This window comes from Anthonomus grandis, chromosome 1 (genome assembly GCF_022605725.1).
Source record: "Anthonomus grandis grandis chromosome 1, icAntGran1.3, whole genome shotgun sequence".
Taxonomy (NCBI): domain Eukaryota; kingdom Metazoa; phylum Arthropoda; class Insecta; order Coleoptera; family Curculionidae; genus Anthonomus; species Anthonomus grandis.
The window spans coordinates 45,684,212-45,705,825 of record NC_065546.1 but is presented as its reverse complement, the minus strand read 5'-3'; the positions used below and the strand labels follow the sequence as shown (position 1 = coordinate 45,705,825).

The 21,614-nt window shown below is 31.4% G+C and overlaps 1 protein-coding gene across 2 annotated transcripts in view; it reads right to left on the bottom strand.

The window, feature by feature from the left end:
* Nucleotides 1-1,074: 1,074 nt before the first annotated feature.
* Nucleotides 1,075-21,614, bottom strand: part of LOC126740238 (uncharacterized) — a 77,735-nt gene continuing 57,195 nt past the window's right edge. Inside the window, exons 18-22 of one of the 2 annotated variants that reach the window (XM_050446288.1) lie at nt 20,183-20,410; nt 17,112-17,258; nt 16,783-16,993; nt 12,171-12,503; nt 1,075-2,238 (exon numbers count right to left, since the gene is read on the bottom strand). In XM_050446288.1, coding sequence (XP_050302245.1) covers nt 12,172-12,503; nt 16,783-16,993; nt 17,112-17,258; nt 20,183-20,410 — 918 coding nt within the window. In that variant the 3' untranslated portion in view covers nt 1,075-2,238; nt 12,171. Of the gene's footprint in view, nt 12,504-16,782; nt 16,994-17,111; nt 17,259-20,182; nt 20,411-21,614 lie in introns of both variants that reach the window. The other variant, XM_050446211.1, reaches the window with a different exon arrangement.

Below are 21,614 nucleotides of genomic sequence, written 5' to 3'. Positions count from 1 at the left end.
TCGAAAGGGAAATTATTTTGTCTTAATTATTATGTCAACTTAGTCGATTTAAGAATGTAAATTTTTTACTCAATCTCCTTTCCAAGGGTTCACACCCAAATGAATCAACCTTGTCCTTAAACCTAAAGAACAAAATTCTAAAAAAGATATCCAAGAGGTTAGAGTTGAATAAAGAAACTGAAGCTAGTAATATAAGAAATTAACTAAAGGTAGTTAATTTCTTAGAAAGGTTTTTTTATTTCTTCCTTAATCCAAATAGTCTGAGTTTTCTCCGCCGCTGTAGTAAAAGCTCGTTCATGTATTTGGCACTTAAAGCTTATAAATTTTGGAAGCAGTTGCAAACGGACATGCTTTGAAATCTGAAGTACTCCTTAAATTGTGGTGAGTGGTGGGTTGTGTGAGTGTGGTCAATCCGGGAGAATTTTCCACTAGAGTGAAAGAACAGCAAGTCCTTTAATAAATGATGTTAAAGAAACAAAGTCGCCATTTGCAAATCATCTTTTGTCAACTGGTCACAATTTTTTCATTACCGGATGATGTAACTGTTTTTCATGAGTGTGGACAAGGCAAAAACTACACCTTCTGGAAAGTCTTGAGATTACAAGGGCTAAAAGAAGTCCATTCTTAAATTGTGTCAACGACGTCTTTCATTCTAGACCTAATCTCATTTTCAATATATTACTGTGTAAGTTTTAAAAAACAAAGTTCAGTATTCAATATATGACGTTGTATATTTTTATTTTTACCTTCATATTACCGTAAGTGGTTTCCTAGTGTGTCTGTAAATTGAGGTGTAATCATAACTACATAGTTTTAATATTCATAATTTAAGTCTGTTGATGCCACGAGGCGAAACGCGACTCAACAAATAGATGCTGCATTTATGAGACTTTGACATGGAGTTTAATGTTTCTCCTTGTTATACATATAAGTCTCTTTGAGAAATAAAAAATAATATAAAAACAAATTTTAAAAAATCCTAAAATCGTGAAAAGATCCTCTAGAGTCCGGATTCCCAGTTTTTAAATGACTATGATAGCAAATCGATGGGACTAATAATAAATAAAACAATCATTTGCATTTAATTATGCTTATCCATTTATTTATTATTTAAACCTTATGATATTAAAGAATTACTATTATAAACCTTAAGTCTACATCCGCATACATATCAACCCTAATCGTATAAATGCTTATGGTAGGCACTAATAAAAAAAATAGTAGAAATAACTATAGTATACAGCTGGGATATGGAACTTATGTTAATGAGCCTATGGAAATTAGGATATTTTGATTTTAAATTATTTGATCTTAAAAAGTCACTTTCTATCCAAATGTGAAAAAATAGCCTATCCTGTTTAAAATAAGTAATTTACCCATTTTCGTTAAAACAGGACCTAAATCTCTAGAAAATTTAAACAAATTTTTTTAAAATAAAAACTGGAATCAGTTTATCTATTAAAATACTTTAATTTAAATATTACTCAGACGAATAAAAGCAGTTTTAAGAAATATATTACTGTGTAATTGTGAAATCTTATTCATCCAGCTAATCCTTAATTTCCATAAATGACCAGAAAAATAAAAACTATAAGCCAACACATCCAGAGTTAAAGGTATTATAAATCCCCATCGTTGAATTCACTTATATCCCGTATTCAAGTATAATTTGTTTATCCCTTAAGATACTTTTAAATGTTAAATAACCCTAAAAAATAATAATTTAAAACCAAAATGCCCATTCAATACGTGTAAAAAAAAACATATAATAATTTATTACGAAAAATTTGAGAAGCTATACCCAATTAGCAAACTATTTTAGATTCGGTAAACATTATCGATTAACGGCTACAATCTTTAAAACGCAGATCTAAACATTGCACTTAATTCTAATTTTATGTACAACTATATACAATTTGGTGTAAACTTAAGAAGGTTGATAATATATAAATATATTGTTAATATACAGACTGTTCTATATGGGCCGTAGAGCACCTAAGCTATATACCAAGACTGAATGAACTCTTGCTCTATAACTGTTTTTATAGCACATCCTGTATATAATGGCTAGTAAGCTTTATACACAAAAATGTCAAGCTTGTTTATATTTCCAATTTATAAAATAAAATTTGGAAACTCCTGATAGATCAATTTTCGAAACTAGAGCGAATGGCAAGCTATACGATTCCGGTTTCCCTCCTTTTATTGCACCTCAGGCCAATCAAGATGTAGGCAATACTGAAAAAGAGTTTCTGTTTAAAATTTGATAGAACTTTTTAAGATAATGAGAAAGTCATTCCTTTAGGATTTCAATAATCATAATTTTAAGCCATATAAATACAATCCAATGATCGCGAACTGCAATTGCAAAGGATAAGATTGGATATCACAATCATATAAAATTTTCAAGAATAAGAAGACCAAGAGCCAAATTATTTTAAATAGACAGAACGTTTCAAAAAGGTGCTTAAGAGGTTATACTTTGCGTTAAAATTTAAAAAAAAAAAATTGTGACAGACCCCAATTTGTTAAATTCATACTTAATAGATACAGGATATCAAAGTTTTTTTTTGATTTTCGTTAATAACTTTTTAAAAAATTTAAGTAGTTTCGCTTTTTTAACGAAATTTATCAAAATGATTATTTTTAAAACATTTTTATTCCAGAAATAATCCCAGAATATAAAGCACTAAATCCCCATCGTCAATTTACATAAAAATGTTTAATATAAAAGTTCATACAAAAATGTTATGTGTGCCAACTATAAATTTTAAACAAATAAAGGTCAAATTTAAATAACTCGTATCAACAAACCCTTATTGCAATAACTTTTATTGAAATTCTTCTATGAAACCTAGTTTAAAAAACCGAAAGTTAAACTTTGACGCCGATATCCGTATAGATGAGAAGTTTTAAGAACAAACCAATTTTGTCAGTGCCTTTCTAAAACACCCTGTATAATACATTAATCAGGAATTTCCAAACTAAATCTCCCTATGATAATATATGTTTAAACATCCTAAAAACAAATAGCTAACTAACGGAGAACCAGAAAAAAACTTTACACAATAGATCCTAAAAGTAAATAAATTAAATAAATCGTATCACATAATTTTAAACTGCAATTTATATAATATAAGGATTTCAAACATTACTAACAGTATTTTTTGATTCAAACGATTAACTTAACTGCTATTTTAGGACTTTTCACTTTATCATCTTAATAAAATGCAAATGAACTTATTGTCCCTAAAATTATAATTAAAGAACTTTCATCGAAAATAACAATATTTCTTTTTACAAATTATGCTTCTTAGGATGAAAATAGATTTTCATAGTTGTCATATGTGAAAATAAAAAAAAAATTGCTGTTCATAACTTAAAACAGTGTTTACAGCAAAATCATTGATAGAATATAGGTTTTCCAGCAATTTAGATACCATTTAATACCATACATTATTTAAACGCAAAATAATATAAATTAATACTAAAACCCAATGAAATAGTTTCCTAGTAGTACTAGGCTATTGATAGTACGATGATCAAAATTATGGATGGAACTAAAACGTTTAAGGGTTTTTATTCTTTTATATATTTTCTATAAAAGTATAGTAGTTCAGTATAAAACATTTAAGTGCTATTAGAACAGTGATTTGACACGATTCTGAGATTATGTTCGATTTATCCGACTTCTCAGTTTCACTCGAAAACTATTAGTAAAATCAATCAGGCATCCAAACAGGTCTGCAAATTTCAAAAATTCATGGGATTGTTTTTTGTCTAATAGTTCCTTCTAATACCCATTTTTTGTTCTATACATTTTTCTGTTCGGCGTAATTATTAAATTCACAAATCGCCAAAATACGTCAAGAGGTGGAAATAAAATTTTTTGTTTTAGCATTAACTTTGTTGTTCAACAAGGAGCTAGAAATAATTTTTGTAAAAATTACTCAATTTATTTTTTAAAATTCTAAATTTAGTCTAATATATTACTTGCCTACTATGTACTCTCTTAGAACCTGTGAGAATGAACATCTTTGTGTTCAAAACATGAAGAAGACTGTGTGTTGCAGGGATACCTTTGGACGACCACAAAATTCCCATTTTATTAATCTATACATATAGCCCAAATTAAGCCCCGAAACGTTGGCTTTTTAGGAATAAAGTCTTAACATAAATTATTCAAAGAAAACGTGTTTTTATACTACAATCACTGAAAGAAAAAAATTACCATAAAGAAAGAAAATTTCCGATGCAAAACCATAAAATTACATAACCGGTGGCAACCCAGCAGAGATGTGCGTTTTCTTTAGAAACGCAGAAAGATTTATATTTATATTCCAATACTTTTCGTTTTTGTACCATTACCAATATCTAGTCCTATCCCACCAAGATGAGAACGAATCAGCGAGAATGCTGGTGTGAAATAATAGACACCATACGAGGCTAAAATATGACCGTCGACTTTGTGAATATTCAGGCTCGGTGCACTCCAGAGGAGACAAGCCTCGTTTGTATCGTTATATATATATCGTTATATATCTATATATATATATTATTATAGTTATAAATATTCTGTAGCAAAAATTAAGAAGTTAAATGAAATTCAAAATGATAAAGATAAAATCATCTGTTGTTGAACAAATAATTTAAATTTTAATAATGAAGATGTCACATGATTAAAAGGTTAGCCAAAGAAGAACTCATTGAAATTTAATGTCTTTTAAACCGTAAAAATCAGCGGTTATAGCAAAGATTTACAGCTCAAAAATAGGCCATTATCTTTTAAAAATATTCGGGTAAAGTTTAAAAAGACTTATCGATATCTTAGAGAGCTTTAAAAATCACAATGAATATGAAATTTTAGATTTAATGGAGACCTGGTAACTCATATGAGGTGATGACATTGTTTTGTACATTAAATCGTCACCGACATTTAAGATAATACCAGATGTAAAAAGTTCATACTGTGAACCATATTCGATAGAATTTAGGATTTAAAATATAAAAACACCCTTAGGTATTTTTTACAGGCCACCGGAATTTCTTAACAGTCGCACCTGGAACGGGGGGGTCAGTGCCTCTTTTTTTTCAGCATTCCTTAGCTGTTTTTAATTTCTATCCAAAAATCTTTTATGACTTTTAAACTGTGTATTTTTTAACCCATAGACATAACATTTGTTGGTAATGGTAAAATGTTTAACCTTCGGCGTACGTTTTTATAATGCATACTACGATACACATGCTTTGTAAAAATACCGATGTGTCCGCGTCTGGCGACTTTTTACCAGTAGTATCGATACAGTTATTGTGTAGTTCAGTGCTGATACAGTTTTTTTATAGTTTCTAACTGTTTCATTTTGATATGAGTGGAAGATATTTGACTGATCGCGAATTGAAAGAAGCTCTTTATGCTGAGGATGAAGATGATGTGAGGGATTACATAGATCCAGATTTGCAAAGAATCCGATGACGATCAAGGTGAACAGCAGAATCGCTTTTGTCAAGAAACAAAAAATAACTCATTATCTAGTAAGTAACATATATTATAAATAAGTAAATAAATAACTAGTTTCAAAAAATCATAAAAACGTAGCGCGTTGTGGCCAATATTTTACTGTGTTTGTATTCTATTTTTTTTTGTATTCTTTTAGCTTCAAATATTCAATCAGCGCAGCATGAATGTTCCGAAGAAATTATGGATGAGGAATTAGATGAGGAAAGTAGTAGTACGGAAGAAAATAATGGTACTTCTATCTTCAAAATGGTTTATTAGTAGTTTTGATTGTTTTTTTTTCTAGATTCTACAGCAAGACGTCGTCCACGGCCTAAAGCTGTAATAAATCAAATTAATTCTGACATGATTTCTGCATCAGGTGTTGCATGGAAATCTGATCCTATTGCCCGACGAAGGCAAATTGCTGCTAATGTTATGAAAGAAGCGCCAGGTCTCAAAAATGGAGTAAATCCTAAAACGCCACTTGAAGCGATTCCTTTTTTTTTCGATGACGACACCATCGAATTTATTTCGCAATATACGAACCAGAAACTCGCCCTTGTAAAAGAAAGCACTCCACATCTTCATACAAAAATCTAGGAGTTTTGAAAGAGAAGAAATATTAGGCTACATCGGTTTCTTGATAACAGCAGGTGCTTACAAGCAAAACAAAGATCCGCTTATCGACTTATTCAATGAAGAGAATTTGCCAATTTATAGGGCTACGTTTTCACACTACTGTTTCCAACTACTCCAAAAATGTATAAGGTTTGATGATAAAACTACTCGAGATGTTCGTAAAGAATACGACAACTTTGCTGCAGCAAGAGATATATGGGAGCGTGTCACAGGCAAATTTCCAGACTTTTTGGCTCCTTCAGAGTCAGTTGTAATAGACGAGCAGCTTATAACATTTCATGGCAGATGCAAATTCCGTTTATATATTCCTACAAAACCTGGTAAATATGGGATTGAAGCTAATGTGCTCTGTGACTCAGAAAACTACTATTGTTTTGCTGCAGAACCTTTTTTGGTGGAACCGTTTGTGGTCGCAATATCACAATGGACTGAAAATTTACGTCAGTGCCAACAGCAAATGCTTTGTTGGAACAAAATCTTACAGTCGTGGGAACAATAATGAGTAACAGAAAAAATGTTCCACCAGAACTAAGACCACAATCGTTGAAGGATGCAACTCCCGGCACTATTCGCTTCCTTCTACACAACATCATAATATGCAAGTGAAAAATGACAAGCCAGAAATTATTCTGTACTATAACTCCACAAAAGCCGGCGTTGATACGCTTGATAAATGTGTAAGGGCATATAGTTGTCGGCGAGGCACAAGAAGATGGCCGATGGCTGTTTTTTTCAATGTGATCGTTATAGTTGCCTACAACTCCTATATTCTTTTCATAAAAGCTAACGAGAACTGGGCAAGAGAGAATCCAAAACAAAAATCTGGGAGAAAAATATTTCTAAAATGCTTAGGCAAGGAGTTGTGTCAAATCAACATGAGAAATCGTTCAAAGTATAAGAGACTTCAATATAAATATATAGCTTCTTTGAAAATTTTTGGTTTGGAATGTCAACAGGACCAGCACACAACGAGAGGTTTAGTTCGTCGAGAGGCAAATGGACCAGCTACTCGGTCCGCTGTGCAGAAGATTCCCAAAAAAGGAAGATGTTTTATTTGTCCAAGATCGGCTGATATATGAAGACATGTTCTAATTGCGAAAAGTATATTTGCCCTAGGCATACGGCCAGCGAACAAATTAAAACAACTAGACATTGCATAATCTGTAATAATAGTTAGTTTTTTTGCACACTTATTTTTTATTAAAGTCTTTAAAAAAATAAAATGTTTTTTTTAATAAGATCATTGATTTTATTACTTAAAAAAAAGCACCTACACACACAAAAATCTGGGGTCAGTCGCTCATCCCCCTGTTCCGGTTTCAAGGAAATCTGGGGTTAGTTCCTAACCCCCTCCTTCCATATTCTCCGGGTACACTGTTAGGGTCCCAGTGCGACTGTTAATTAGGAGTTTAAGGATAAATTTTCTAAATCTTTAGAACTGTTAATTACGAGTTTAAGGATACATTTTCTAAATCTTTCCTTATATGCGATGACATGTTATGCTTGCATGGGGGACTTCAATATCGATGTTTTTAGCCTAGATTTAGTGAACTGCCAATGATTTCTCTCAGCGTCACATGCATCTAATGTGAGCCAAGTTATTTCAGAACAAACAGGAATATCTAATGTCTCGAATGAGACTCTGAAGTTCGAGTTAAATTTTTTTAAAGTTAAACCTTTTTGGTAGTTTTATTAAGGACGCATTTAATACGTATTTTTTAGCTATCTAAGTTTTTTATGCTTCTGATATCTAAAAAAAACATAATTTTATACCTTTTTGTTTCAGTTTTATTTATTACCATTTACTCCCAAGCATTAATGTCAAAAAATTTAATGATTTTAAAAAACTTTGTATTGATTTAGTTATCAGGCCCGAATATCACGCAGAATATGTAAAATGTACTGAATCAATACTTGATAAACTTAATGAGACTGATATTGGCTGATTATAGTTACGTAATGTAAAATTATGTCGTTTTTGTATTTTGAGAGTTTGTTTTTTTTTACTATATAGCCAGATTTTGTCTATTTTTTTGGCACAAGAGAAAAATTAATATATAAAAAAATGTGCATATAAAAAAATGATTTGGCTTATCTAGAGATAGGCGCCAATTCATATATTTTGTAAAAAAACCATTGAAGTTCGACATAGGCGGCAAAAATAGTTTATTCTCTATATTACAGCAATATTTTATTAGTTAAGATAAAGAAATTCATACAAAAAGCATAATAAAATCAGGTTTTATTAGATAATAACCCAACACTTTAAAAGTAAAAGAAACAGTTTTATATGTTTTTTTTTTCTACTTCTTCTAAAGTTTGTAAAATGGCGCTTGTGTCATTAGGCCTTGAACGTGTCGATATTGTGAGCTTTTGTATGGTGTATTAAGAAACGCAAACTTTATATTATTTAATGTGGTATCATCAAATTATTTTTTAGAAATTTGCCAAAATATCTGTATCAAAATTAAGTTTAGTCACGTTGCACATGATTTAGAACTACGGCAGAAAGTGTGATCAAGCCTCCCTCTGGTTCAGTTACTAGACCAGAAAAATTATTTATATACCGTAAACCGGGGTGACTTTTCCACCCCCGTCTTTGCTCCATTTAAAAAGTGTGTATGTAAGTGTGTATTTAAAACGAGTGTATCCAACATTACCAATTTGGCTAAACGGAGCGCGCTGCGCACGTCGATACCTTCAGTACCGTTCAGTCAACTGCAGAGGGAAGATACGCTTAATATTTTGTTATAATTTAACCTCAAAAAATTTTGTGTGTATTTTGGTTTTTATTCTAGGTGTAACAAGTAAGTATGGCAAAGTTGATATTGAATTACCTTGTGATTATTTTTTACCTAGTAGAACTATTTAATAGTCGTAAATAATTCTTGAAAAACGAATTTCGGTTTTACTGTCAACATTTCGCAGTTTTGGGGGTTACTTTTCACCGGAGCAAAGCCACCTCAAACTACAAGTCTGGGGTTACTTTGCTCCGGCTAAAGTATTTCAAATAAATAATGAAGAAAGCTTCTGTTTGTTTTTTATCAAAAAAAAAAACTAAAGGTCGGCGTCATGAATTATTTTTTTTGTTTCAGCATGCCTAGGAAATATCAAAGAAAAGCTGGGGCCAGAAGGTATGCAGACTATACCAAAGAAACATTGGGAGAATGCTTGGCTGAAGTTAGATCAGGGGCACTATCATACAGAAAAACAGAACAAAAGTACAATATACCTAGAAGAACGATTTTAAATAAACTTAAGAAAAAACATAATAGAAAACCAGGTGGTCAACCTGTTTTTTCTTTACAAGAGGAAGAGGATTTTGTTGAGTGCATTATTGCTTTGGGAGACTTTGGTTTTCCAGTCGATACTCAAGAGCTGCGTCATATTATTAAGGATTATCTGGACAGATGTGGGAGAAATGTGAAGATCTTCCAGAATAATTTACCCGGCATTGAATGGGCAAATTCGTTTATTGCAAGACATTGCCATTTGTCTTTACGCTTTGCCGAGAATGTAAAGCGTGCAAGAGCGGCAGTAGATGAAACTGTTCTACGCAACTTTTTTAATAATTTGGCCAGTGAATTACGTGATGTTCCTTCAACCAATATATGGAATTTTGATGAGACAAACCTTACGGACGATCCGGGGAAAGAAAGGGGTCTTGTCAAGAAAGGTTCCAAATACCCTGAATATATTCGAAATGCTTCGAAGACATCAATATCTGTCATGTTCGCAGAAAATGCTGCTGGAGAGCTGTTGCCACCATATGTGGTTTATCGAGCTACTATTATGTGGACTACATGGACAGAAAATGGGCCAAAAGGATGTCGCTATAATGCTAGTTCTTCAGGTTGGTTTCATAGCAACATATTTACTGACTGGCTCGAATTTCAAATGATGCCGAGATTGAAAAAATTAGAAGGAAAGACAGTGCTAATATGTGACAACCTTTCTTCTCATTTGACAGTTCATTCCCTTAGATTGTGTCGTCAAAATCACGTAAGTTTAGTTTGTTTGCCGGCAAATAGTACCCACCTAACACAGCCTTTGGATGTGGCATTTTTTCGTCCAATCAAAATAGCTTGGCGCAAAGTATTATCAGAATGGAAAGACACTGAAGATGGTATTAGAAACACAAACATTCAGAAACAAAATTTTCCTCCACCTTATCAAAAATGATGAATATGATTGAGCCAACCATCAAAGATAACTTGCTTTCCGGCTTTCGCAAATGCGGAATATTCCCTTTAAATATTGAAGAGGTTTTAACCCGCATTCCTTCAACTTCACATAATAAAAGTATGATAGAATCTTATATCCTTAAAATACTGGACACAAGAAGAACTTTGTGTACGATTACAAAAAATAATCGTAGAAAAAAAATTAATACTCCTCCAGGCAAGAGTGTGTGCGCTGAGAATGAAATAGTAGAAGAAGAAGAAGAAGAAGAAGCAATAGAACAAGAAGATGGAGCAATAGATGAAGCCATGGAACAAGAAGATTTTATTACACAAGGCACGAAAAGATAATTTCGATATGGTTGTAAAGGAAGTAGGGCGTTTTGTTGTATTTGTTTATGAAGGACAACTTTACCCCGGGCAAATCGTTTCCTTTACCAGAGAGGATGTCCGAATTAAATCTATGCAGAAGTCGCTAAAGATGTGAAAATGGCCCTCAAAGCCAGACGAGCTTACTTATTCATGGTCTGATGTTCGGGGATCTATTAAACCCCCTAAACAAGTTACAAAAAGAGGCATTTTCTCTGTGCCTGAGCTGGCCTGCTGGTATAGTGACTAAATCCATACTTTAATTATTAACCTAATGCCTTACCTATTATACGTGTTTTCTTTCCTATTTTTAGAATCTATTTTTAATTTTTGCAGCTTTGCATGTATTTATTGATTAAACTGCAATGCGTTATTCAAGTGTTAACATTTTTTGTAATATTTAAGAAACATTTGCATTTCCTTATATTAAAAACCTCAAAAACTTTAATTTTTTTTAATTTTTACATCCCTCTTTTTACTCGCCGGGGAAAAGCAAATGTAAGAGTTTTGCCTACATATTTAGGGTGGGGCAAAATAACCCCGGGCTATGGGCGAGTTTGTTCCACTTTTCTAACTAAAAAAAAACGAGATATTCGATATTTTTACGCACAAATCTTCAAAATAGTAATTCTTTAAGATGTTTCTTGTATGTAGAATGCAACTAGAGTAAAGAAATTTCGTAATTTTGTAATAATTTTAGCAATTTTTAAATTTATATTCAAAAAGAGGAGCAAAGTCACCTCGTTTTACGGTAAAAAATCCATCAATTGAAAATATTACCTTTTCTTAAATTTAAAAGGGAATTACTGAATAGCATTTTGGATTTATACATTAGTAAGATTATCTATTTATTGTACCATAATTTAGTTACTTGTTAAACTACGCTAGTTTTTAAAATACATTGTTAACCACTCTGCAACGGGTGGAATATGTTTACCTATGTTTTTTAAGAGCCGCAATAAATATAAGAAAAGCCTTCTTGTGTGTCCCACTCAAAAACCACGAGCCGCCACTGTAAATGATTTGAGAAAGTTGTAAAAATCGACTTTTAGACACAGAAAACGATAGTTCTTTTTTTACAGTAATGCCTATTTTTAGTCAGTAATGCCTGTAGGAAAATTCACTTAGGAATTATTTTGTTAGCGTTCCAAGTTGGAAAATTATATTGCCTAAAATTTTTGATCGAAAAAGCCCAAACAAAATACGTATTCATTGTAAGAAGAATTACTAATACTTAAATTCTTGTTACTTTGAATACGTGTTTATAATTTAATTTAACTTTCCCGATAGTCAATTACACAGCACTACAACTGACGACATCTATTCACATTTTTCTAGTAAAACTGAACAGTGGATAAATGTTAACGTTTTAGATCCTTTTATCCCGTTTTGTTCTCCTAAATAATCAACAGCCTACACTTTGCAACAACGAGGAAATACAGTGATTATCTACTTTAAAATGATACTAAATTAACCCGTCCTACCTTAACTGTTTTGAAAATAGTTGCCAGACGAACTCTGGGACTGATTTGAATACTGTGAATAATCGGTAAAATTGGCAGGAGCCCCACTAGAAGCCGGAGGGGGCGGATAAGCTTGCGGGGGCGGCGGGTACTGTTGGGGATACGGATAATTGGGGTAAATCGGCGGCTGGGGATTACTGTAATCGTAACCCGGTTGTGGCGGAGGTGGGGGGTAGTGAGGTTGGGTCGGCGGTACGTATCCTTGGTATCCGTATTGGTACGGAGGTTGCTGGGCGTGAGGATATGCGTTGTAACCGTCGTATGTCGGTGGTGGTTGAGGGGGATATACGTAACCTAGAAAATGATGGTTTATCATAAATATTAATGAAATAAATTAGGAATAAAATTTGTACTGGATATAAACCTATTATGAGAGAATTACAAAATAAAATTAACTTATGGATCTTCTTTATTTGTTTTATAAGTGATTAGTCTATCATAGGCCATAGATCCATATTTTTAATTGAATCTTCAAATTTTACTCTTATTTTTATCAGGTACTAGAAATAATGTTATACAGTAGGTGGAGCGAAAAAATTTTTTTTTTAAACTTATGAATGCCTATATGCGGAAAAGTTGCGTTTTGTTATTACAAATTGGTGTGCAAAATTTCAGATTTCTACGACGTCACCTTTGGCTGCCCAAATGACCTTGAAAATTGGCTTTTTATATTACGCGGGCCTTTTATATAAAGATTTTATATAAAATTTTAAAAAATGTGCCTGCAAGACCGAAGTGCCTGTAGCTGAACGGGATTTTCTGTTAGATCAGCGAACCACTCAAAAAATGGCTTTTGGCAATGTTGACGCCAAGGTTAGTAAAATAATCCAAAAAAAATTAGAGCGTAAAACTAAGGAGGAAGAAAGAAAACAACGACATCTCTTTAAAGAAACTGAAACAGATAACCAGTCGGAAGTACCAAATTCTTTTTCCAGTAAAAATAGTAAAATTATAGAAAAAGAATATTCCCAGGCAAATAGCGAAAGTTCTATAGAAGAAAGCTGCCCCTCAACTTCTCAAATGAGACTAAAACTTCCAAGTTTAGCGCAAGCTTGCGATAGAACAGGCGTATCCGATAGATCTGCCGCAATTATTGTAAATGCAGCTCTAACAGATATGGGAATTTTAACCAAAGAAGACCCCTCCAAGATCATCGATCGAATCAGAATAAGAGAGAGAACAAAAGCGCGTAGTGACCTAAAAAGAAAAGATAAGGAAATATCATTTCCATTATATGGTTTATATTTTGACGGACGGAAACACCAAACAATAATTCAAGTCAAAGGCGAAAATACATGTCCAAGAAAAACCATAATAGAAGAGCATATTGTACTAGTATCGGAACCAGGATCCACGTATTTAGGTCATGTAACTCCAACTTCTGGTCATTCGACCAATATCAAAAAAAAGCATTTTAGAATTCCTAGAGAAAAAAATGGATCTTTCTAAACTTCAGGCTATTGGATGTGATGGTACAGTAGTCAATACTGGTGTAAAAAAATGGAATATTGAGACAAATTAAAGTTTCTCTTAGACGACCTTTACAATGGTTCGTTTGTTTGTTACATGCACGAACTTCCTTTGCCTCATTTACTGCAAAATTTGGACGGCGGTACTACTGGGCCTAAAGGATATAGCGGCGAAATAGGAAAACATTTGGAAAACTGTGAAAAAATGCCTGTTAAAAAGTTTGAAAAAATCGAAACTACTTTGCCTGAAATTACTCTAAGTGAACTTAGTACCGACCAGCAATACCTTTATGAAATCTGTACTGCAATTTCAACGGGAAACATTTCTTTGAGTTTGTCGCAGAGAGGACCAGGAAAATTGAATCATTCCAGGTGGTTAACTACAGTCAATCGAATTTTGAGATTATATGTTGGTACCGAAAATCCATCAACAAATCTTAACATTTTAACGCAACATATTATGAAAGTGTATGCTGTTTCATGGTTTGAAATAAAATCTAAACCTTCCTGTAAGCATGGCAGCAAACATGTTTTTGGAATTATTCAAAAATCCAGATTCTTACCAGAAGAAATTAGAAATATTATTGGTCCTGTCATTCAAAGAAACGGGTACTTCGCTCACCCAGAAAACATGTTGTTAGCTATGCTCTCTGATAGAAAAGCAGTAAGAGAATTAGGTTTAAGAAGACTGCTAAAATGTAGACAACACAAGCCATTAGGACTAAAAGTACGTGAGTTTAAGGTACCCTTATTAAATTTCAAGGCCACAGACTACATTGACCTAATTGATTGGCAGTCGATAACAATTACCGAGCCTCCCCTTACAGTGTCGATTTCCGATAGCAGCCTTATGGAAATGATCTCAGAAGTTCCAAGTGAAATTGACATTTTAAAGTTTCCATGCCATTCACAAGCAGTGGAACGCTGCGTCAAATTGGTAACTGAAGCATCAACTGCAGTCTGTGGCTTTGATGCACGTGATGGTTATATAAGGTCCAAAATAGCTTCTAGAGCCGCATTGCCAATATTTGAAGCAAAAAGTCAATATTATAATGTTTTAGAGAACTAAAAAAATTATGAGCATATAATATAGTGAGTTCTGGGTTATTTTCTTTTAAAAAAGTAGTTTCAATAAAATTTTAAAAGGAAATAAGCGAAGACCTGCATAGAAATTTGGAAAAATTTTGATTTTTTTTCAAATATTCATGCCTCGTTGGGCAGCCAAAGATAAGGTCACACCAAACCCAGATTTTGCGCAGTAATCAGCGGTTTGAAAAGACAACTTTTTCAAATATAGGCATTGCCATATCTCACAAATAAAAAAAAATCGGCCATTTTCACTCCACCAGTATATAAATACAAAATTAGTCAACCACAGGCACTTTTTCCACGCCAATTCGACTTAATTGAATATTTTTAAACGAATTTTCATTTTTAACTCTAATTTTTATCAGGTGTACTTCTGGCAAAAATATCATATTTTAAAATAAATTTAGCAATTAACTTGCCGTCTTCTATATTTAATTTATAAATGACTAGTCAACCACGGGCTTTTTTCCACTTAAAAGGGACTTGATTTAATATTTTTAAATAACATGAAAGAAGTCCTCTGGAAAAACCCTAATATCTTAAAACAGAGATGTTTAATCAACTTTAAGTCTTCTACAAAAAAAAAACATTTTTTAAAAGAAAATTCGATTTAATTTAAATTTTTTATGAACTTTTTTTGAAACGTCTAATTTTTATTAAAATTCACTCTAATAAAAAATATAGTTAAAAATTAAAAAGACCAAATAACTCGTTCTTCTTCAATTGATTTTCAACTGATTAGTCTATACCAGGGTATTTTTCAAGCGAATTCGACATGACTTCGACTCTGATAGATATGTAACTCTTACATGTATATAAAAAACTGCCGATTTGCCTATTTTGTATACTTAGTTTCTTAAGAAAATTCTATTAAGGAGGTTAAGTTTGAGTATCACTAAGCTAAACTTCGTCAGTTAATAAGAATAACATTTATTTATATAAATTATTGTAGCCATATTTTGCGTTAAATTAAGACGTTTATTATTATCATTATTAAATAATTTTTACCACACATTCGTCTGGAAGAAACATAATCTTTCAAAACAAAGATAATTAATTCACTTGCGGTCTTCTCTATCCAATTTATAAATATTCAGTAATCAACAGACATGATTTCTAACGATGTAAATTCGAACTGATATTATTTTTTTTTTAACTTTTTGACTGAAAGCTGCAATTTTTTATCAAATATCTTTCCGAAAAAACCATATCTTAAAACCAGAACAACCAATTAACTTGCGGTTTTCTTTGTACGAGTTAAAAGTAACTAGTCTAGCAAAGTCATTTTTCTAAGTAAATTCAACTTTATTTTTATGACTTTTCAAACTTCACTCTCATTTTATTAGACATCCCTTTCAAAAAAAGTTCATATCAAAAAACCAAAATTATAAATTAAATTGCTATCTTCTCTATTTCACTTATAAGTAAATTTGCCTGAAATTTATTACATTTAAATGAATTCATTGTCAAATTTAATTCTAATGTTAAGGCGTCCTAATAGAGTTGACTAATTAACTTTCAATCTTCTCTATTTAATTCATAATAGAATTATTGTACAAAAATATTTTTTTTTAATGATATTCGACTGGTTTAAAATGTCCAATTAATTTTTTGAAACTTACGTCTACTTTTGATCAAACTTTTCTATCTTAAAAGAGTAATTAAATTAAGTTCTTTTCTATTTGATTTACAACTATTTAGTCTATGCCAAGAAAATTTATCTATCAATACAAGCAAATTCGACGAAGAAAATCAGAATACCAGAATCAGTTAATCGATTTTGCAGTCGATAATCAAATGCGGTTTTCTTTTCACAATGTATAAGTAATTGATCTAACACAGGCTTTTTTTCTAAGTAAATTCAACTTGATTTAATTTTTTAAGGCGTTTCAATATTGTGGTTTATTTTAAAATAATAATAAGCTTATCATCATATTTAACCCTTAAAAAATGTAAGTATATAAGTCTAAAATAAATATATGTAATATGCCACTTGAACTCGAAACCTCTCTTACCTTGAGGTGGCGGATGCCCCTGATATGGAGGCACGTTATAATTATAGTTGTAATTATATCCGCTAGTAGAAGCGTTATAATCACTACCGTCAGTCTTTTGTAGATTTCCGCGCTGATTTGGATATTGTTCCGTACCCGGTTGCTCAGAAACGTACGTCACCTCATCACTTTGGTCACTTCCCTCCTGGTGTTCCGCCCTTTCGTCTTCACCCTTAAAAGAAAAATGTTGGTTGAAGTTGGAAGTTCTATTCAAGGATTTTGGGTTATTTTTTTTTAATTAAATGTTTTTGTTAAATAAAACCTTCCGATTAATAATTTACGGGCGGTACCTCTTTAGTTGGTTCCATATCTGACATGGGTTCATCTTCGTCTTCCTCAATTTCCCGACGTTCTTCGTCATCTTCATCGTCCTCTGAATCCAGATCGTCGATATTATCTGGATTCTTGAACCCTGCCGTAATACTTTCCAGAGTTTCCTATATGCAGACAAATATTTAGTTATTTACCAGATGTGATAGTGACCATAGAGGGGGGAGGACTTCATGTACTTTCTAGCACATATTTAAAAGAAAATACAAATGGCATGTATAGTTTCCTTGCTTCTCTTTTTAATGTAGAAGTATTGCAGAAAGTATATGCAACCCTCATTTATGTATGTAAAGACGAAACTCAATTGTGATCATTATGTCTAAGATTCTTTACATATATCGTCCCCTCAATATCAAAACCACGAATATGTAAATTTTCAATTTTTCGCCTATATGCCAAAATAACGAATGTGCCCTCTTAAAGAAAATAAATAAAAAAAATTAAAACTCAATATAAATTAAATTTGCCACTCGAACAGTGACCAATCTTAATTATACATCAGCACTCTAAAAAAAAGAGTGTAAAAATATTTTTAGTGCTCATTCCAATATTAAATGGGGGTTTTCTCAAAACTACAAATTTGCACATTGGCGGTTCTGGCATTGGAGGGACGATATGATATCTTTGATTTTAGTATAAATGGTTATAAAATGTTTTGGCATAAAGGCCAACTCAACTCATCAGATTGATGTAAAGTAGCATATGAAAAAAAAAAGTTGTTGTCTTATTTCAGGAAGATAATGTCAAACTGTTAAAGGTAATCAGTTGTAAAAGCAATACCATAATTGATATAATTTGATGTTCACATCTCATGCTGTAAAAGTCCATGATTTATAAATGATTTTCAGCATATCTTGAACCAATACAATGTTAAACAACAGGAGCTTTTTATTTTTGCTGTTGATATAAATATCAATATAATGGATACTTCACTTATTGTAATTAATTGCTTAACAATGTTGCATAACTTTGGTGTCATAAGTGTAATTAATAACCAAACGAGGGTTCAGGTGGTTCGGCTACTTGTATTAATCATATCTTTATAAGGTGCAATACTCAAATTTAGGATAAGGTTACTCCAGTGATTTGAGCTTTTACTATGATATAAAATAAATCAATTGAAATATTAAATGTTGATTGAATTAAATAATATTATATTAGAGGCAAATTGGGACGATGTAAGTAAGGTTAATGATGTTGAAACTTGCACAAACGAAATTTATTAGCCAAATGAAAAATTATTTTAGCATATGTACGAAAGACAAAAAATTGTAAATAAAAGAGTATCAAGACGTTCAGATCTTGATAAAAGGGTATCAGAATTATTTTAAAAAACCATGTGCAATTAAGCCTACCTAGCCACTCTAGATACGTAAAAAGAATATAGAAGAAAACTTACAAAAATAGTTAAAAAATATAAATATTTTGAAATTTTGAAACAAAACTTATCAAAAACATAGACGATATTAAAGAAACATGGAAAGTATTTGGTGAGTTACCGATATTATTTGTATAAATATTAAAATTTATTTCTTTATAACTTTCTTGATAATCTTTTATTATGCTGGGTAATTCAAATAGAAGAATCTTCATCAAAAGAATCTTAAAGACAATGTAAAAGTGGTAAAGATGAACAGTTTTAAAAGAAATCATAATTATCCCCTATTTAAGGATGGAAGCAGAGAGCAAATGATAAACTATAGGCCAATATTTCATACCAATACCATAAGGAAACTTGTTGAAAAATATATAGTTTATCAAGTCAATACATTTTTTGAACATAACATTGAATTCAAAAGGCAGCATTCATTTAAAGAGAATACTAGCACTGCAGATGCGTTATTTGAGGTAATTAAAAGCTAAAGTAGCGAAGGGAGTAAAAGAACTATCAATACGGATATTTTTGAAAACAAATACACTTAAAATTGCATCCATATATATATGCTGATCTGTTATTTAAATAAGGTTTAAATAAATTTTTTGCCAGTCCTTTTACATTAATTGCCTTTAATCAATTGAGTAATATCTGGTGTGACCCAGTACAAAAGCCTTTTCTAGGTCCAAAATTATCCTTTTAGTTCTTTCAAAAATAATAGGGGTTTAGGAAAATTAACTGGTTGGAACATGTGTACTTTCACTAAACGTATATAAAACTAAGTATATAACTTTTAATTTGAACAAACAGAATATAGCAAATTTTGAAGAAACAGAGAGTTTATTCATTGGGCTGTAAGTAAAATCAACAAAATTATAAATGCTATTATGCTTAAATCTACTCATTTCAAATGTAAGATCTAACATAATTTTAGCACTAAAGATGTTACTAATTAAAATATAGGTGAAACTAGAAATATTGTTAAAATATAATTGTTTTTTAGAACCCAAATAGATTACCATTGACTTTCAAAATAAAGGAATATGTAATGATAAAGAGAAACAAGTAAATAAATGGATTTTAGATAAAAGCATGAATCTGGAGTTTTTTAAGAGTAAAAGTGACTAGGTTAAGAGTTTAATTTATATTGAATTGGAGCAATTAACTTAAATAGATAGCTTGTTATTCAGTATTAGAGTGAAGACCGTATTATCATGATTTGCACACATAGATTTTCAAAACTAATTCTGCAGCCAAATAATTGCAAGAAGCATTTAATTCGGTTAAGATTTTTAAATACTTATTTTTTAGGCTAATTGTTTTGAAATATATATTTATATTAAGGGTTAATATGTAAACTTTTAGGATTGAAATAAATATATTTTGTAACTTTTTTACATACATTTTAATTACTTTAAAATGTAAAAATGTACGTAATTTATTTACGTTATTTTAGCATTATAACGCTAAACAATTAATTTTAAGCCAGGCCATACTATTGATGCGTTCTGATTTTTACTAATCCATGAGAATGGATTAATTATTGATCGAAACTTTGGCAAGAAATAATTATTTTTCTCCTACAGCTACCTACCACCTATAACATGCATACCTCTAATTATTAAGTGAAAATTATTTATTACAAAAAATAAATACCTGGAATGGCGTATTATCCAAAATTGATTTTCCCAAGATATCGGCGGGCTTTTGGGGTTTGCCCAAAGGGTTTTCTTGCGACGTCAGAGATTTCTGCACCGGCATCGGTTTCTGTTGTAATGGATTTCTTGGTACTGGTTTGGGCTGAACAGGTTTCGGCTGTACTGGTGATTGAGATGCCGATGTTGACGATGTTACTAAGGGCTGTTTAATTCCACCAGGCGTAATCTGAATATTTAAGTGTTCAAAATTAACTTTCTTTGGTTCGTCGTTCCAAACATGCGGTTGCCTAAATCTAAATCAGTATTCTACCCATTTTTTGACCTACAGTACTCCACAGGTTGAGAAACGTCTAAGAAAACTAATAAAGTTTAAAATAATCTTCAATGCAATAGTATATGAGAAAAAACTTATTTATCAAGATATTACATTACTTCAAATCTTATACAATATCTTATAAATAAAGAAACTTACACAAACAATATTAGATTATTAGTTAAAACATAGGTTCCACATATGTTTGGAAACAAAAAATTCAAAAATATACTTAGTATTTAGAAGCAAAACCTTTTGCTTTTAATACAGCTCTACAACTATTTTGCATAGAGTCTACTAATTTGCATATGTTTTTACGGAAAGATTTTCCCTGTCCAATTTTATTGCTTTAAATAAATCTTTATTTTTTATGTTATGTGACTTTATATCGCTATCTATTTGAGTCCAGAAAATCTCTATTGGGATGAGATTAGGTGACTGTGGTTTCCATAACAAAGATTTTATTTTCAAAAAACCAATTTTTTAACAACCATGCGTTTTTGTTGGTCTCGGTGGTCATTGACTGGTGATCATGAATAAGTTCATTATGAATGTCTTTAGCTGATTCTCTCGGATTAGCTGCAGAAATACGCTTCATTATGCTATCTACTAAAGTTTTTCGCGAACGGCCACTTTTAATGCCTGTTTTTCATGTACCTCTGTCTTTATATTTTTTTTATTAATCCGTAGTTCTACTTATTGAAATTTTTGGCAATATCAATCATCTTTGTATCATTCTAATAAGCTTCTATTGAATCACTTATTTGAGAAAACCCATAAATACTAGAGTTCTGAGAAAACTAAACAAAAATGCATGCCTACTTATAGTGGATTTTTTTAATTATTCAATGTATCTGGAAAAAAGATAGTTTTTTACTTTTTTACAAAATTGCGAAAAAATTTAATGATAATGTCAACAAAAAGCTGAAATAAAAAAATGAACAAATCGACTTTCTCAAAAAAATATTTAAAAGTTATTTTCACAAGAAAATATAAACTTCTAGGATATCTAATGCTAATTGCAAACGAATACATTTTTCATCCATCTACAGTATCGGACAAAATTAGAGAGACTCGACTACTTACGTCTTTTATGTAAGATAAAAATGATTAAATT